This window comes from Tamandua tetradactyla, chromosome 7 (genome assembly GCF_023851605.1).
Source record: "Tamandua tetradactyla isolate mTamTet1 chromosome 7, mTamTet1.pri, whole genome shotgun sequence".
In the NCBI taxonomy this organism is placed as follows: Eukaryota; Metazoa; Chordata; class Mammalia; order Pilosa; family Myrmecophagidae; genus Tamandua; species Tamandua tetradactyla.
In genome coordinates this window covers 155,013,378-155,030,003 of record NC_135333.1, presented here as the reverse complement: position 1 = coordinate 155,030,003, position 16,626 = coordinate 155,013,378, and the positions used below count along the sequence as shown (strand labels likewise).

Below are 16,626 nucleotides of genomic sequence, written 5' to 3'. Positions count from 1 at the left end.
CACTTAATCACATTTGCTAAAACCACATTATAATTAACAAACGAATGTTGGAGGACGTGGAGAAAGTCATATAATTCAAAATGGACAGTTTATTTTAAGATAAATTAACTTAGAATGGACTGATTGATTTGCATAGAACTTTTTTTAATCACTCATTTAAGGTTTTAGCCTTACCAAAATTTACCTCTAAATATCTGTTTATGTTTGGATTATTTTCTTTTATTGCAGTCTTTTGATCATATTCTACAAAATATACTTTTTTCTTTTATGCAATAATGATAAAGCTAAAATAGTAATTTACCAGCTAAAGTAATTATTGTTGCATGATTATAGCTTTGATTCTTGGGAAAAGGTACTATTAAATTTGGAGATACAAGCTTTTAGTTTGAAAATAGCTATGGTGTTTTATTTAACCCCTCAGAATCCAAACTGATTTCAGAATGCTAAACTTTAGAACTGGTTTTGCAAACTCAAATACCAGTTTAAACTTCTAGTATGGAACTTAATTTAATAAACTTGATCTTTATCTTCACTAAACTTCTTTAATGAATTATATTTAAATAGATTTAATTTACAATGCATAGCATATGTTTATTCAAAATTTTAAAAAAAAAGCAAAGCAATGTGAATTTCTGTACAGTATTGCCAGAGTTTGACCTAAAATAAAGTATGCTGAAATCAAAGCACTGTATTTCTTTTATCATTATGGTTTTATATCTCACATTCTTAATTATCATTTCTGAACCTTACGTTGTTGAGTCATTCTATCTCCAAGAGCTATTATCTTTCATTTTTTAAATATGAGAATCACACCCAATGATACATTGAAGAGTTGTGCCGGTTTGAAAATGTTTATGTGCTCTAGAAAAGCCATGTTTTAATCCTAATCCCATTTTGTAAAAGCAGCCATTTCTTCTAATCCCTATTCATTACTGTATATTTGAAACTGTAATTAGATCATCTCCCTGGAGTTGTGGCTCAATCAAGAGTGGTTGTTAAACTGGATTAGGTGGGGACGTGTCTCCACCCATATGGATGGGTCTTGATTAGTTTACTGGAATCCTATAAAAGAGGAAACATTTCAGAGAAAGGAAGATTCAGAGACAGCAGAGAATGCTGCAGCACCACGAAGCAGAGAGTCCACCAGCCTTCCACCTTTGGAGATGAAGAAGGAAAATGCCTCCCAGGAGCTTCAGGAAATGGGAAGCCAGGAGAGAAAGCTAGCAGATGATGCCATGTTGCCATGTGCTCTTCCAGCTGAGAGAAGCTCTGACTATGTTCGCCATGTGCCTTTCTACTTGAGAGAGGAAACCTCAACTTCATTGGCCTTCTTGAACAAAGGTCTTTTTCTCTGGATGCCTTTGATTGGACATTTCTATAGACTTGTTTTAAATGGGACATTTTCTGGGTCTATAAACTAACAACTTATTAAATTCCCCTTTTAAAAAGCCATTCCATTCCTGGTATATTGCATTCTGGCAACTAGCAGACTAGAATAAGAATTAAACATGCTGGACCCTATTTTCCACAAGATTAACCATGGTTTTGAGAAAGGACTTTCTAAGATGAGTTCTCAAAGCTGTCATAGTCATCTAATATATTTTCTATGAATAATATGACTTTTATGAGACCTTAAAATCTCAGAATCTGTGTTCTGGAACTACATTTTTTTCTTTATATTATTATTATTTATATTCTTTATATTATTATGTTATTATTCCATACTGCATTGGGTGCCATGGTGACTCAGTGGCAGAGTTCTCACCTGCCATGCAGGAGACCCAGATTCGAATCCCGGTGCCTGCCCATGCAAAAAAAAGAAAAAGCTAAAAGAATCATCACACTACATTTAGCAAAGTATCAGACACATATAAGTGAATAAATAATATATGCTGCACTGTATCTGGTCCTGTGGTCCTGTTACTTGTTATGACTTTGAATTGCATTATATAATATTACGGAAAAGTGAATTCCCATTAGATGAATAGTATATAGGTTTATTGAGCTTTAATCAATGGTTTTAAGGGAATTGATTGTATTGTATGTTAAAAAATATTGAGGTAACAATTCCCGTTTCTCTATGAATGAGAATTTTAGCTGAGAAGCATTTATTTACTTTCAACTGCATGAAAAAAAGGTTGCGGTTCTGTCTTGGCGAAAAGGCTGAAAAAATGCCTAATATTATAAACTCTTGTTTCATACTCGACAATCAGAAACACAAATACTATAACCAGTTGTTTGTTGTTATTGTTTTGTGTAGTGTTTTATGCCGATTGATGTGAATCGTAGTGACTCTGGAACTGTATTAGATTCCAGTGTCTTCTCAGCAAACAAAACAAGATGATATTACATTCAGTCTAGTTTTCTGCTAAAGTATTTTTGAAGTCTGTCTCTAAATTATCTAAGTCCACCTTAAAACTTACAGCTCACCCCCAGAGCTGGATAAAGGATAGCAGGGACATTTTTCTCTTTTGTTTCCCACAGCTGCCTCTGAGAATTCCCCTTTCATTTTGTAAATGTGACAGGTTGTCTTTTCCTTTCTCCAAAACTCTGGGTGTCCAGAAACCTTCCTTCCCCATTCTTGTCTTTGCTTGTCCCCTACAGCCCAAGGAAGGATAGACTGAAAGAAAGGAAAAAGAGTGAAATGCAATTATAAACCCTTCTGCTGAGTCTCAACCCCACTGTGACCCTAAATGTTCTCCTTGACCTTTCCTAGTATGTCATTTCACCCACATCTTCTCACCCTACAACCCACTCCCTGTATCTACCTAGTGGCTAGATGTCCAAAAACTATGCCTTAAGGAAGAAGTGACATTTAATAGTCTGTGAATGTAAGTTTTTCCCGGAACTAAAATTAACCTTATTTGGGATATTTGTTCTGCTGTGGTATCCATAACATTTACATAGAAATGTCATTACTCCATTACTGCTTTGAGTTTAAAAGAGAAAAGCCCAGTTGTGCAGAATTAACAATAAGAAGCATAAAAATTGGCTACAGGGTGCCAAGGAGGGAAAACAACAACAACCACAATATTCTAGATACATTCCAATAAATAGTATGCTAGTTTCCATCATTATTTATTTTACGCTACTTAGCTTGGTAATGTCTCTCTTGTTTATTTTTGCCTTCATGTATTCTACTATTAGATTCCCTAGACAATGTAAGAAAAAAAAAAGATAAAGTTGAAATTGTGATGAAAATATATTTTGTTGTAAGATTAGAGACAAGATTTCTCAACAGCAGGGTACGGATAAGTCTTGATGGTTGCTCTGGGTTCTGTCCTGTGCATTGAACCCTTGGACCCTGATGTGACAACCAAAAAAGTTTTCAAATATTGCTAACTATTTCCTGGGGGTCAAAGTCATCCCTGAAAGAGAATCACTGATTCAGAAGGAAAGAATCTTCAGTTTAAAGAATTAGTAATGGTAATTTAAAAAAAAAAAAAAAAAAGAGGAAACAGAATAGTTTGTTGAACAGTCTTTGGGCAGTTGGCCAGCTCAGTTATGCTCCAAAGTTTAACAGTTTGTTATCCTTTAATCTAATTGAGTCTTCCTACACAGTCTCCAGGCATAGGTGCAACTGCCAATTGCTTGGAACTGAGAATGTTCTAATTCTGGTTTCTAAGCATGGAATTTCATTCTGTAGAGTTAACCAATATAAACATTTCACTAGAATCATTCCTATACAAGGAAGCTTGACCAATTAGTATCATATTTTCTGGGAGAACCTAGGAAAAAACAAGTAATTGTGTTGGAGGGTCTCTGGAAAAATGCCTACAGAGTTTCAAATATTTTCCATACATATCTATACATTTTCATACACACACACACACACACACACACACACACACACACACACACACATGGCTTTACAAATATATCTTATAATATAGTTATTCTTAATAATTTAACATTATAATAATTCTTAGCATTATGAATAAAGTAGGATTCAATGAGAAATATTTGTCCTATTAAGTTTGACATATCAAATTTTAACTGCACTTCAGTGTCTACTACATACTAGAAAGAAATGTTGCCCTTTGGTTAGTTCCCATATGTCCCAACTTCAGTGCTTTCAATGCTCCTGGACAACTGCAAAAGATGGCCAAATTTTATTCACTTTATTTCCGTTTTTCACTACCTTTACACTGTCACTTTTCTGTAGATTCATATGTGTGCTCATATATATATATCTATTTGATCTGCAATTTGGCAATGTAAATCATAAACAATAGTTTGTCTTGTAATAGTTGAAGATTTAAAGTGTTTATTCCCCTGAAGTATTGTGTACAGTAGTTATTCAATAAAAATTTGTGAAGGAATTTTGATTTATGAAGGTTGTGTTTTCAATCACAGTCCAACTCTTCTTAATGCTTTATCATTGTTTTTGTGATATTAAAAGTGATCATCAATGGTTAAATATATTTAAAATTCCATATGACAATAGAGTGAATGCAAAAGTCCTATAGTTAATTTTTCGCTATTAATTTAGAGTAAACCTGGAAAAGAAGCTATATAGGAAGCTGACAGCATTATTTATGAGTTTCATCTAGCACATTTGTCAGCTTCACTTGCGTACTTAATTTTCCAATGTGGACATTATAGAAGGACAAAAACCAATTAATGAAAGAAATTGCGGAGTAATAATCAGGTATATATACATATATATATAATCAAGTTTTATATATATATATATATATATATGGGCAAAATGCATCTCTTTAACACAATCTTCATCAAATAAGACAATTATAAGTCAAAGGAAAATTTAAAGTGATTTGTGATCCAAAGATTATAGGAATGATTTTTAAAATGCCTATTACTAGTTAAAACATTACGTCATATTGACAGTATACATATAATAAAATAAGCGAGTTGAAACATGCAAAAGAATATTGTGGAATTGATTGGACAGTAACAAAATATTATTAGTTACAATATCAAGTTCAATAAAGTTATAGAATAAGAATACTAAAAACACTATGCACTTCTTTGTATAAAATAATAACAATGGTAATTTTATTAAGTTTAATAATTAATATTTATGCAGTGTATTTTTCAGTTTTCAAAGCTTTTTTGCTCTTTTTCTTATTTGATATTTTCGGCAACCCAGTGAGAGATGTCAGTCTCTCAGACATTGTAGTATTACAGTTAAGGGCCCTGAGGCTCAGACAAAAGTGGTTTATCTAAAAATGTCTACTAGTGCTAGCTAAGGTGAAATCATACATTTTAAATTTCAAGTCCAGTTGTTCCCATTATGCTTTGTTACAGATATTCACAAATAAATCTCATTCATGTTTCAGAAGGAGAAAATAATTTAAGAATTGAGATTTTTATTTTACTTTTTTTTACTTCTCTACATATACAAACAATTTTCAAACATTTTATGATTGTAAGGCATTTTAAAATAAACAGAAGTGTAGTAAGCAACAAAACACTTACCTATGAGAACCTCAGAATAAATTTAGTATTATCAAATCAACAAAGTATTAAGGGGATATATATATAACTAGGTATAGTATGTGCATGAGAAGTCTCCTAAATATATAGTATCTAATTATAGAGGTAGTGTAATATATATTTAGAATGTAAAGTAATATAAGTTTCATTGAATAATATTTCAAATTACTTTTAATGTAATTTCCGGTCACTACAATATCGTAAAAGATGATTGTGTGAAACAGTTATATATTGAAAAAGTTCTTCATAGATAATGAAATATTAGAAATGTTCAGTACCATACTTGGAAGCCATGACCTAATTAAATTCTGGCTTATGAATCTTTGTGTCTTTTTGAAAATCACATAGAATTCATTTATCAAATTAAGCCAAATTTCCGAATTTGAAATGGTGTAAGTTAAATCCCAATGTAGAATTTACTTTGTTCTAATAAATATAAGATTTTTGAGTAAATGTTGTTATTCTATAGTGTAACACAGACATTAAGAATTTTGACTCCTATAATCTAGGAAATCCCCATTTTATGACCAGTTAAAATTTTAATAACCTATATTTGCAAGCAGGTGTGGTATTCCTATATAATCTCCCAGCTGAAGTGAACTTGCTGCTTAGTCTGTCTTAGAGAAGCTGGAGAGGACAACTCCTGGAATCACCATCCACATTAATCTGACCCTCTGCCTCTTTTTCCCAACTCCCTTAAAATTCCGGCATCAGAAATCTGGGACTCTCAATACTTGACTTTTTACTGGATGTTCAAATAGAAGAATGATATAATTGAGGGAAGGTAAATTTGTATTTAAACCAAGAGTTTCATTGATTTCAACAGATGATTCATTAATTTTGTGGAGAAAAATATGCATTGAGTATAGGGTGGGCCATGGTGACTCTCTAGCAGAGTTCCTGCCTGCCATGCCGGAGACCTGGGTTTGATTCCCAGTGCCTGTCCATGTCAAAGAAAAAAAAATGCACTGAGTTCCAAGAAATTCGTTTAAAAATAACTATTGAAATGCAATCATTGCATAAATTAGCAAGTTTTGAAAGTGAGTAATCATAAAGTCTGTTGTCATTTATCTTGAGAGACTAGTTATAAATTAACTTCTAAAGCTAGAGTTGCAATGAAGGTACTTTCTAGTTTAATGACTTTAGGCAAGTTGCTTATCATTTCTTTGTCTCAGTTCTTTGCCTGTAAATGGGGATAATATTTAGTAATATCACATGCATGAATTCTTGAAATCAGGAATGCTGCTCTCTAGCAAGTTAGAAACATCTAAAACGTAAGTAACTTCATTGGGTTGTAAATAGTAATTGTCAACAATTACATTTCTAATATAGGAGAGTAATTTTTAATTTAAGCTATTAAGTGACATTGAGTGAGCAAGAACAGAGGATGTGAACTTAAAAGTAAAAGAAAACAGAATATTAATGAGGCTAACAAAAGAGGCTGTTGATGAATAGAGCTAAAATACTGGAATAAAAACAGAAAATAGAAGTAAATTATGAGATATGGGGTTTTATAAACTAAAAACTGAATAAAGTCAAATGCATTTTCAATTTTCATGCAGCTATGGAGTATACTCTGGGAAGTTTAATTTTTACTCAATATAAAGAATCTCTTTCTATTTATTCCCCACCCTCAATAAATACACACAAAAGCAAAGCAAATTAAAACAAAACACTCTTAAGAAAGCAATATATGTATGGATTTTTATTTTGAAATGGGATCCTTCATTACATTTGGTAATGCAAATGTTACATGTCTCAACACCTAGATTTGAATCTTTAGGTAAGAACAGTTTTCTTATCACATTATATTCCATTCCATTCCACTCCAAACCAGTCATCAGTCAAATCTAAACTCATACGTCTAACCTTATGTTGTGCATGCATTTGTAGATGTCAGGACTTCTACTAGATAGTAAACTTCCAAAGACTCAGAAGGAAATATTTTATTTAATTCCCTGTGCTAGTGCTAAATTGTTATTTATATCAGGTGATTAGGCTTGATGTGGGAACCAGTAAAAGCAATTAGCACTGCAAAGTAGTGGAAGTAGCACTTTCAACACTTGGCTTTTTACTTTTTATCCGACTTTAAGATTGCTAAATTGTTTTAGTTTTGATGGGTTTTTATTTTATATCCTCCATATATTTTGGTGTTTGAATGTTCTTTCTTTTCCTTTAATAAAATGATGCTAAAAAAAAAAAAAAGGATGTGAGCATTATCAGTATTAGGACCCACATTTGAGAACCACAGAATTTAGCACTGGAATTGACCCTAAGTAAGGTGTTCTCTCACCAGTCCTTGCACTGTTTCCCACAATAAGTCAGGGACGCTACCTTATAAATTGTACATGTCTTTTTACCATCTACATTTCCCATGACAGTGTCAGCCACAGAGGAGGTACTCAGCAAATATTTGTTAAATTAATGAAAAGAAACTCAAGTAAAGTCATATTATAAAATGAGTACAGTTTTCGAAATCCTAAGCCTGCTACAAAGAGACTTCAGGCGTGATGGAGCATACACCAGGTGTGGAAGATTTATTGCCTGGATTCAGTAATAGATGGTCATTACTCTTAAACTTGTTCAGTCAAGTGGCAGAAGTTTTTGAAAACCAAACCTGGTTTGAATGATGGCTGTAAAACTTCCCCCAAATATTTAGAAATAATTGACCCCAAAAATACTAAGATGTTTAGGGCAGACAAAAAGAAAAAGGTTCAGAACCAGTCAGACTTGAATATGAAATTTATTCTTTAACATCTATAAAACCATGTGAGTTTGTTTAATAATGGCACTAATTTTCTCATACGTAATGTGGAAATAATAGTACTTTTCTCAATTGCGGTAAGGACTAGAAATAATACATTAAAATATATAGAAGAAAATCTCTGACACAGAGTAGTTATTGTCAGTATAAAAGGAACCCTTTGGTCTAGTAAAATAACAAGGGTGATCATGACAGTCCCCCAATACATCCATGAGCCCTACTCAAATTAGGTTCCTTTCTGTTTTGAATGTATCTTCTAGCTTTCAGCTCACCTGAAATATGTCCCACTAGTGGTCGCTATGCAGTGACCTTCTAATGTCCCCGCTCTCTACTTCCTCGTCCTTTGCACAGATGTGGTGCCGAGATGAAAATAGGTTTATAATTCAGCATTTTCCTTAGCTGCACACCCAGCAGTGATATTTCCCAACCAGAAAAAGGAACAAGACATGAGGACTAATCTAAGGAAACAACAGAAAGGACTTTTGAATACATGAGAATTTTGTCATCTAAGGGAAACTTCCAGGCCAGCCAGAAATCCTTATTACTCAATTAGATCAGGAACAAGATTACTAACAAAAAGGCACAAATGTAAGACGTATCTATGGCTGTTCTCCATGGCTAACCATTGGGAGAAGTCTCCTCTTGACCAATAGAACACTCCAAAGAGGTGTGAGGAATTGTATGTTTCCATTGCTATCAAAGGTTAAGATTCTCTGAAAAATAGTATATTTTATGACTATTTTACACATCAGTCTTCATGCCTGAATTATAAAATGTGAAATCTTGTTTTTATAGTATGGTGGTTAGGACTGCAAACTCTGGAACCAGCTTCCATGCTTGAATTTAAATCTTCACTTCACTGCTAGCTAATTGTGTGACCTTAGAAAAGTTATTAAAAACCCCTGTGCATCAGTTTCTTTATCTGTACAATGGGGATAGTAATACAGTTTACCTCACACAATTGTGAGGATTCAGTGAGTAAATATATGAAGCAGTTTGAAAGAGTGGCTGGTACATATCAAATGTTTTAAGTCCGATGGTTATTATCCTCAAGGCTGTTTATTTTTTAAGATTTCACTAGAATTTAACCCTAAACACTAGAAATAGCACCCAAATAGATTTCCTTAGTTTTCATATAATAGCTATTGGCATGATCTCATAAAGTTTCAATTATGCTGACTATTCAGTTTTGTTATTTTTTTCTGTGTTTATAAAATATTTATATTGAAATTAATTATATTTTAAAATACAGTATATGCATAGAGCATGGTTCTCTGCTTTTCAAAATATTCAAGTTAAAGTAAGTAAAATCTCCATGGTGTTAAAAATTTTTATATTAATTTTAAGCATTTTATATGCATAATTAATGCATATTAAGGTAAGAATTTATTTAGAACTAATTTTTACTGTCTAGTCATAACCAAGAGTGTTGGTAGTATAGTTACTCTGAGAACTTTTTTTTATTTTTATTTGTGTATTATTTCTTCACTAATCAAAATGTTTTATGATCTTAAATTATAACCTACTTTTTTGTTGCATATAATTACTGAAGATGAGTTGTAGATACTGTCAAAATATAACATTTATTTGAAAATAACACATTATTCAATACTGAGTCACTAAGTGCAAAAGCTTGTATAGCAAGTCATGATAACTCAGTGTAGCTTTTTGAGTAATCACATAAAATTTTGTCAAATAGAGTTGAATATTTATGTTTTATTGGATACTGTTTGTTAAGAACTGGATCTACTTTTTTATGTTACTTGATAACACCGATTTATTCTTTCACCCTTAGTAATCACTTTAATATCCTAGGAAAGTCCGTAACCAAAGTATAATATCTCATTCATTAAAGATAAAGATGATAACATAGAATTAATCACTATTTTTACATAAACATTATAAACTGTAAGTGTCAAAAGATCCTAGAAGCCAGTGGAAATTTCTTTGGTATGTGTTTCATAGAGCCATATGTTTTGAGGGTCCTGCATAAAAACAAGGTGACAAATGACTTTGACTTGACTTTCATAAGAAGCCTATCACTACTTAAAAATCTTATATCTCTTATAAATCATTTTCCCAAGTAAATGGAAATAAAGATAAGTTTCTAGGGCATTAAGTTTTTGCTTTATTCCATGAGAATTTCTGATGCTTATGTAGTCTAAATCTCAAATGAAGCTCTCATTAAAGATTAATCTAGAAGGGGTATTAGCATTAAAACATCTTTGTGAGTTTACACAAGTGATGACAGAAATATAATGTCCCTTGTGTTTCTTTCAGATCTCCAACTAAAGAGATGGATTCGGAAGAGAAGGAAATTGTGGTTTGGGTTTGCCAGGAAGAGAAGATTGTCTGTGGCTTAACTAAACGCACCACCTCTGCTGATGTCATCCAGGCTTTACTTGAAGAACACGAGACTACATTTGGAGAGAAAAGATTTCTTCTGGGGAAGCCGAGTGATTATTGCATCATAGAAAAGTGGAGAGGCTCAGAACGGGTTCTTCCTCCACTAACCAGAATCTTAAAGCTTTGGAAAGCATGGGGAGATGAGCAACCTAATATGCAATTTGTCTTGGTTAAAGCAGATGCTTTTCTTCCAGTTCCTTTGTGGCGGACAGCAGAAGCCAAATTAGTGGAAAATACAGAAAAGCAGTGGGAGCTCAGTCCAGCAAATTACATGAAGACATTACCACCAGATAAACAAAAAAGAATAGTCAGAAAAACATTCAGGAAACTCGCTAAAATTAAGAAGGACACAGTTTCCCAAGATCAAGATAGTATGGAGACATTAGTTCATTTGATTATTTCCCAGGATCATACTATTCATCAGCAAGTCAAGAGAATGAAGGAATTGGATCTGGAAATTGAAAAGTGTGAAGCTAAATTCCACCTTGATCGGTTAGAAACTGATGGAGAAAATTACGTCCAGAATGCATATTTAATGCCCAGTTTCATTGATGCTGAGCAAAAATTTGACTTGCAGTATGATGAAAACCAGCTACTGGAGGACCTGAGTGAAAGTGGTGGAATTGTACAGCTGGAAGAACAACTAAAATATTACAGAATGCTAATTGATAAACTCTCCATTGAAATTGAGAAAGAGGTGAAAAGTGTCTGTATTGAGATCAGTGAAGATGCAGAGGGGGCGGCTGCAGGTGAACTGGAAGGTTCTAATTTGGAAAGTGTTAAGTGTGATTTGGAAAAAAGCATGAAGGCTGGTTTGAAAATCCACTCTCACTTGAGTGGCATCCAGAAAGAAATTAAATGCAGTGACTCATTGCTTCAGATGAAAGCAAAAGAATATGAGCTCCTGGCCAAAGAGTTCAGTTTGCTTCATATTAACAACAGAGATGGATGCCAGCTAAAGGAAAACAGAGGGAAAGAACCAGAGGTTCCCAACAGCAATGGGGAAGTTCTTCCCTTTACTCAAAGAGTATTTAATTTGTATACAAATGACACAGACTCAGACACTGGGATCAGCTCTAACCACAGTCAGGACTCAGAAACAAATGTAGGAGAAGTGCTCTTATCAACATAATTTGAATAGCAACTTTCTGACCTATTTTAATCTTGATGATGCCTGTTTAATTGAATAGGAAACTTTATTTTAAAATATTACCTTCTGAAACAATGTAAGTCATGTTACTCAGTAGTTAATAAAAACTAGCAATATATATGTGTTAGTCTTTTGTGTAAAATTTTCGATGTGACCTTGATTATTATTATTATTATTATTTTTTTTGCTTTGCTTTCTCAATCCCATGATTATTACAAGCTCAATGAACTATTTATTACGAGTGCAGCACAAATAACCTGTTAGGTGTATAACCGAAATAATTGGTTGGGATTTTAATTGCCCATAGTTTCTGTGGGAAATGTTTTATGCAAACTGATGTAATTCTTAATCTTAGTCAAAATATTGAAACTATACGTGAAATAGTAAATTTAAAATGTGTTCTTTTTTTTCAATCACTGAATCATTGGAATTCTTAAATCTGTAACATATATGACAGCTGTTATGTTGTAGCTTCACAAAGCCAAATCTTTGTTCTTTTAACTGATATCAAGAATGTGCAGTATATCATGTCTGTCAGTCACTGAGCCCCTGTGCCTATTTAGTCTTCTCTAACAGGAGGTGGGAAGGGCTGCTGTTGAAACATGTACAAATATTGACAGTGGATCAGTCTGGAAGAACAGATGAGAAAAGGACAAGTGTTGCATAAAAACAGCATTTCTTCTAACAGAGTCTTAAGTTGTTGAGATGGGCATTTCTCCTCACTATGCCAATCTGATCAAAGCAGTGATCTGTGCAGGTTCATTGAGTGGGGCACAGCACAGGTTAAAAAGGAAATCACAGGGTCAAAGTTGCATTTATGTGTGGCCTATGGAAAAAATAAAAGGGATACAATTTGGGGTCCTTGGTGTGAGCAAGATAAATAGAATTCTGTATATCATAAATATTGGTATTTAATTAATCTCAAAATATACAGAGAACTCACATGGAAACAAAACATCATAATCATTGGCTTTACGTTGTCTTCATCCACAGTGGAAAAAAAAAACAGAAAGAAAGAAGAGAAAATCCAGCTTCACCCGCAAGCATGCTAATAAAATAGCTTCTGATGAATTGAATGGGTTATTTAGGTGCTTGTCTGGCAGGTATTATAGCTCCAAACTGCTTGTTATGCTTGGTTTTTAATTAGGAAGTTTATTCTTCCTTCCTTCCTACTTCACTCTCTCCCCACCTTTCTTCTTTGCTCCCTTCCTCCCTTTTCTTTCTAATTATCCCTCCCTTTTCCTTTCTCTCCCTTCCTTTCATCTGTCCTTCTTGTCAATGAATACATTACATAATCATATTGAAAACAATATGATCATTCGATTGTACTGTTAACTGAATACTGCTGCGGATTATTTTTCTTTAGCCGACACCTTTGTTTTATGTCAATGCACATGTAAGTAGAGATATTATTTTACTTACTTTTAAATTGGTTGATTTCCAGTATTTCTCATTTATTTCCTTTCATTCTTTTGCACACTGCAGTGCTTGTTTTTAAGGCAGTTTTCTTAGCTGTTATTTCATTCTGCTCCTCCCACCACCTTGATATTTTCTCCCATCTTTGGGAAGATACTTAGAATTTTTTTGGTTTTTCACTTTTGGGCAGGGCCTTCTATGTTATCATTTTTTTATACCAAAATATTGCTGCAGGCTAGTGAGAAGTATTTGAAGTTGGCTGGAAAGAAAAGCAGGAATTTCCATACCTGGAAAGTATTGTGATAAAGTATAATAATACTAAAATATGTTTAATTAAAAATGTGGAACAGAATTGAATAGTCTATTGAAGGTCTTAATAAATAATAAACCAATTATAATGCTGTTGTCTTAGGGTAAAACTAATCTCTTTGGGTTACTCTTATCTTTAGTGAGAAAATAAGGACAAAGAATACTGTTTATCTGTTGATATAACCCAGTATTTCTCTGAATTCAAAGAAATCCTGATAAGAAATAAGGACTAAAGAGATGATTTCATTTTAGAAACTTTGAATTACACTTTGTTTTTATAAAATTAAGCAGAGTAAAGATTCTAAGGTTTAATTATTTTCTTTTTTTTTTGGCATGGGCAGGCTCTGGGAATCGAACCTGGAACTTAAGCTTGGCAGGCGAGAATCCTGCCACTGAGCCACTGTTGCACCGCCCTTAATTATTCTATATTTTTACAGTAAATAATGTTTAAAACTCTTGGCAAAAAGCAGAACCAGTGATTTTTAAATTCGTTTTAGAAATTTTTTTTTTTTGCTATTTAGTTATACAAATGCATGTCCGTTGGCAATGAAATAATATTAAATATTAAATGATATTAAACAATATTAAATAATTCATCAGTTAATATAGTAAATTTCTAACTTAAAGTAATATATAAGCACAGTAATACAAATAGGGATACTAGGATATAATGCCTTCATCTCTGAAACTGAGCTATTTTTTGTTAAATTAAGTGAGAATTTGAGTTATAAATATGAGTTGATAGAAGCTTTAGTGCTCTGATTTTTCTGTAGAAACTTTAAAAAAAGTGCCTACAAATTATTGATTAACATGACAGATTAACTGTGAAACTGCTATACACAGCTGGAAGTAGCAAACTGAAACTAACTAGTTTTCTGTCCTTCAACAGAACCTAGAATTTCAGAGACTGTGCCATATTTATCCTTGCAACAGGAATGCCTCTTTTCCCTGTCTTACTCTGAGCTCCTTCCCACTTTTCTGTCTATTTCACGTGCTTCTCTTCTATGAAACATTTATTGTTCCATTCAAATGGTTGTAATCCCTAATCTTTATACTCACTACTATTTTAGATGTATTATAGAATAGTATTTTTATCCTGGCTTAGTTTATATTTATTAATGTACATATTTCTCTTTCCTTCAGCCTCCAATAGAAAGATTCTTGGTTGTCTTATCTTCTTTAATCTTACCTCTTCCTGTCAATCTCTGTACCGTCTCAGTTTTTAAATTGATTTTTTTAATTTTAGAGTGTTGTAACCTTTTTTTGTATTTCCATATATGGTAAATGATGCTCATGTATTTTGTACATTGATATATACATTTTAGCAGATATAAAAATTTGGATGATAAACTCCCTGTAGAAAATATTTTCTTCAAGTTATTTTGAAAATTTTTATGATGGCATTAATTTTGGTAGAGTTGTAGACAATCATGGAACACATTTTATTTTTAACTTGCAGAATTACTGATAAAAAGCAACAAAAACGGTTGTAGTTTTAAAGCCCTTCAAATATTAAATTCTAGTGTTTTGCTCTAATTGTGTACTTATAAGCAAAAACATTTTATAGAGTTGGGTTTCCAGTTGTAAAGATGCAAAATAAGTTGAATATATTCTAAATTAAATATCTGATTTTTTCCTCTTTTTAATTAAAAATGGATAACTGCAGTGTCTAGAAGCTGTCTAATCCATTCAAATACTATTTTTATATTTATTTAAAAATTAGCTACATATGACAAAATATATTTCTGTGGCTTCATTATATAATTTTTCAAAGTAGAGTTATAATCATTTTATTTTAAAATGTATTTTTCTAGTGACAAAGGAATACCTTTTAATCCAGATATAGTTTGCTTGTTTTGTTGTTGTTGTTGTTTTTAATATTACACTATTGCTTTTCATCTTACCCGGTTGGTTTAATTAACCTGATGTGACAGGTACAAAGTATATATAGTTTTTTCAAGTTCAAATAGATCAAGAAAAATAAAATAAATAGTTGGACTCTTGCTTGTGGTATGATTTTTCTTTCTCATTGTGTTACTTGTCTATATTAAAAATGGATTTAATGTCAGTTGGAATTATATAACTGCTGAGCTAACTAACACAATTTATTTTAACTTCAAGCGTTATTTCATGACAATATAAATATATAACAATTAAGGTCAAATAAAACTTTTTATGAGGTTTCCGGATATTTCTTCCATTTTTCCATGAATGTGTGTCTTAACTTCACACTTAGGTTCGTTTTATGACCTGTTTTCTTGCTTTCTAGAATAAGATCCATTCTAATATAAAACTATCCAAACAAGATAAGTCTTCCCTAATATAATTCAGTTTGTCACTACCCTTGATTTCTAAAAATAGGCCTTTTTTGACTGTCCCTAATAACTAAATCATATGAACCATAAGGAAACTACTTCGCTCATTCTGCAAATGACCATCATGCTACTCTATTAAGAAGCTATCTCTAGTGTTTGATAACTCATATTAAAAACATTACTTTCTTAGTCAATATATCTCAATAGTGAGAGAAAACAATGTCCTTCTGCTAATTTAGAAGTAATTTGCGTTTTCACCAAATGTTGGAATTGAAAATCTCATTTTTTAGGTTTTATAATTAGTTGACATATCAAAATGTGAAACTAGGATAAACAAATGGATTTTCTTAAATAGGAATGTCAGACACATTTTTATAGGAGGCTACTAAATTTTTCACTACATTTCACATGTATGTATAATACCAATGAATTTATTTTTAGGTAAAACAGACACAAGGTATAAAACTAAAATTATTTAAAGTACATAGTGAAAGGTATGTACTATGTACAAACTAAATAAGTACATATTGAAAGGTACCCTTTCAAACCCCTGTGACCCAAATATTCTCAGAAACACTGACTGTTAAGCATTATTTGGAAGTTCTTCTAGAAATAATCCACGCATATTCAGGTATATATATATTTACATATAAATATATTTTCCCTGATAGCCTTGTTCACAGTACACACTGTTTGGCACTTTGCTTTTCTCGCGTAATATGTCTCACTCAGATGTGGATATTTTGGAATGACACTATATTCTCCATATAGAGATTCCTTATTTATGTTTGATGATAGCAGGAACT

General features: G+C 32.4%; 1 protein-coding gene across 2 annotated transcripts in view; it reads left to right on the top strand.

Annotated features, from left to right (window-relative positions):
• Positions 1 to 15,620, top strand: part of RASSF9 (Ras association domain family member 9) — a 33,728-nt gene extending 18,108 nt beyond the window's left edge. The window contains exon 2 of one of the 2 annotated variants that reach the window (XM_077111537.1): positions 10,505 to 15,620. In XM_077111537.1, coding sequence (XP_076967652.1) covers positions 10,521 to 11,762 — 1,242 coding nt within the window. In that variant the 5' untranslated portion in view covers positions 10,505 to 10,520 and the 3' untranslated portion in view covers positions 11,763 to 15,620. The remainder of the gene's footprint in view (positions 1 to 10,504) is intronic. The other variant, XM_077111536.1, reaches the window with a different exon arrangement.
• Positions 15,621 to 16,626: the final 1,006 nt, after the last annotated feature.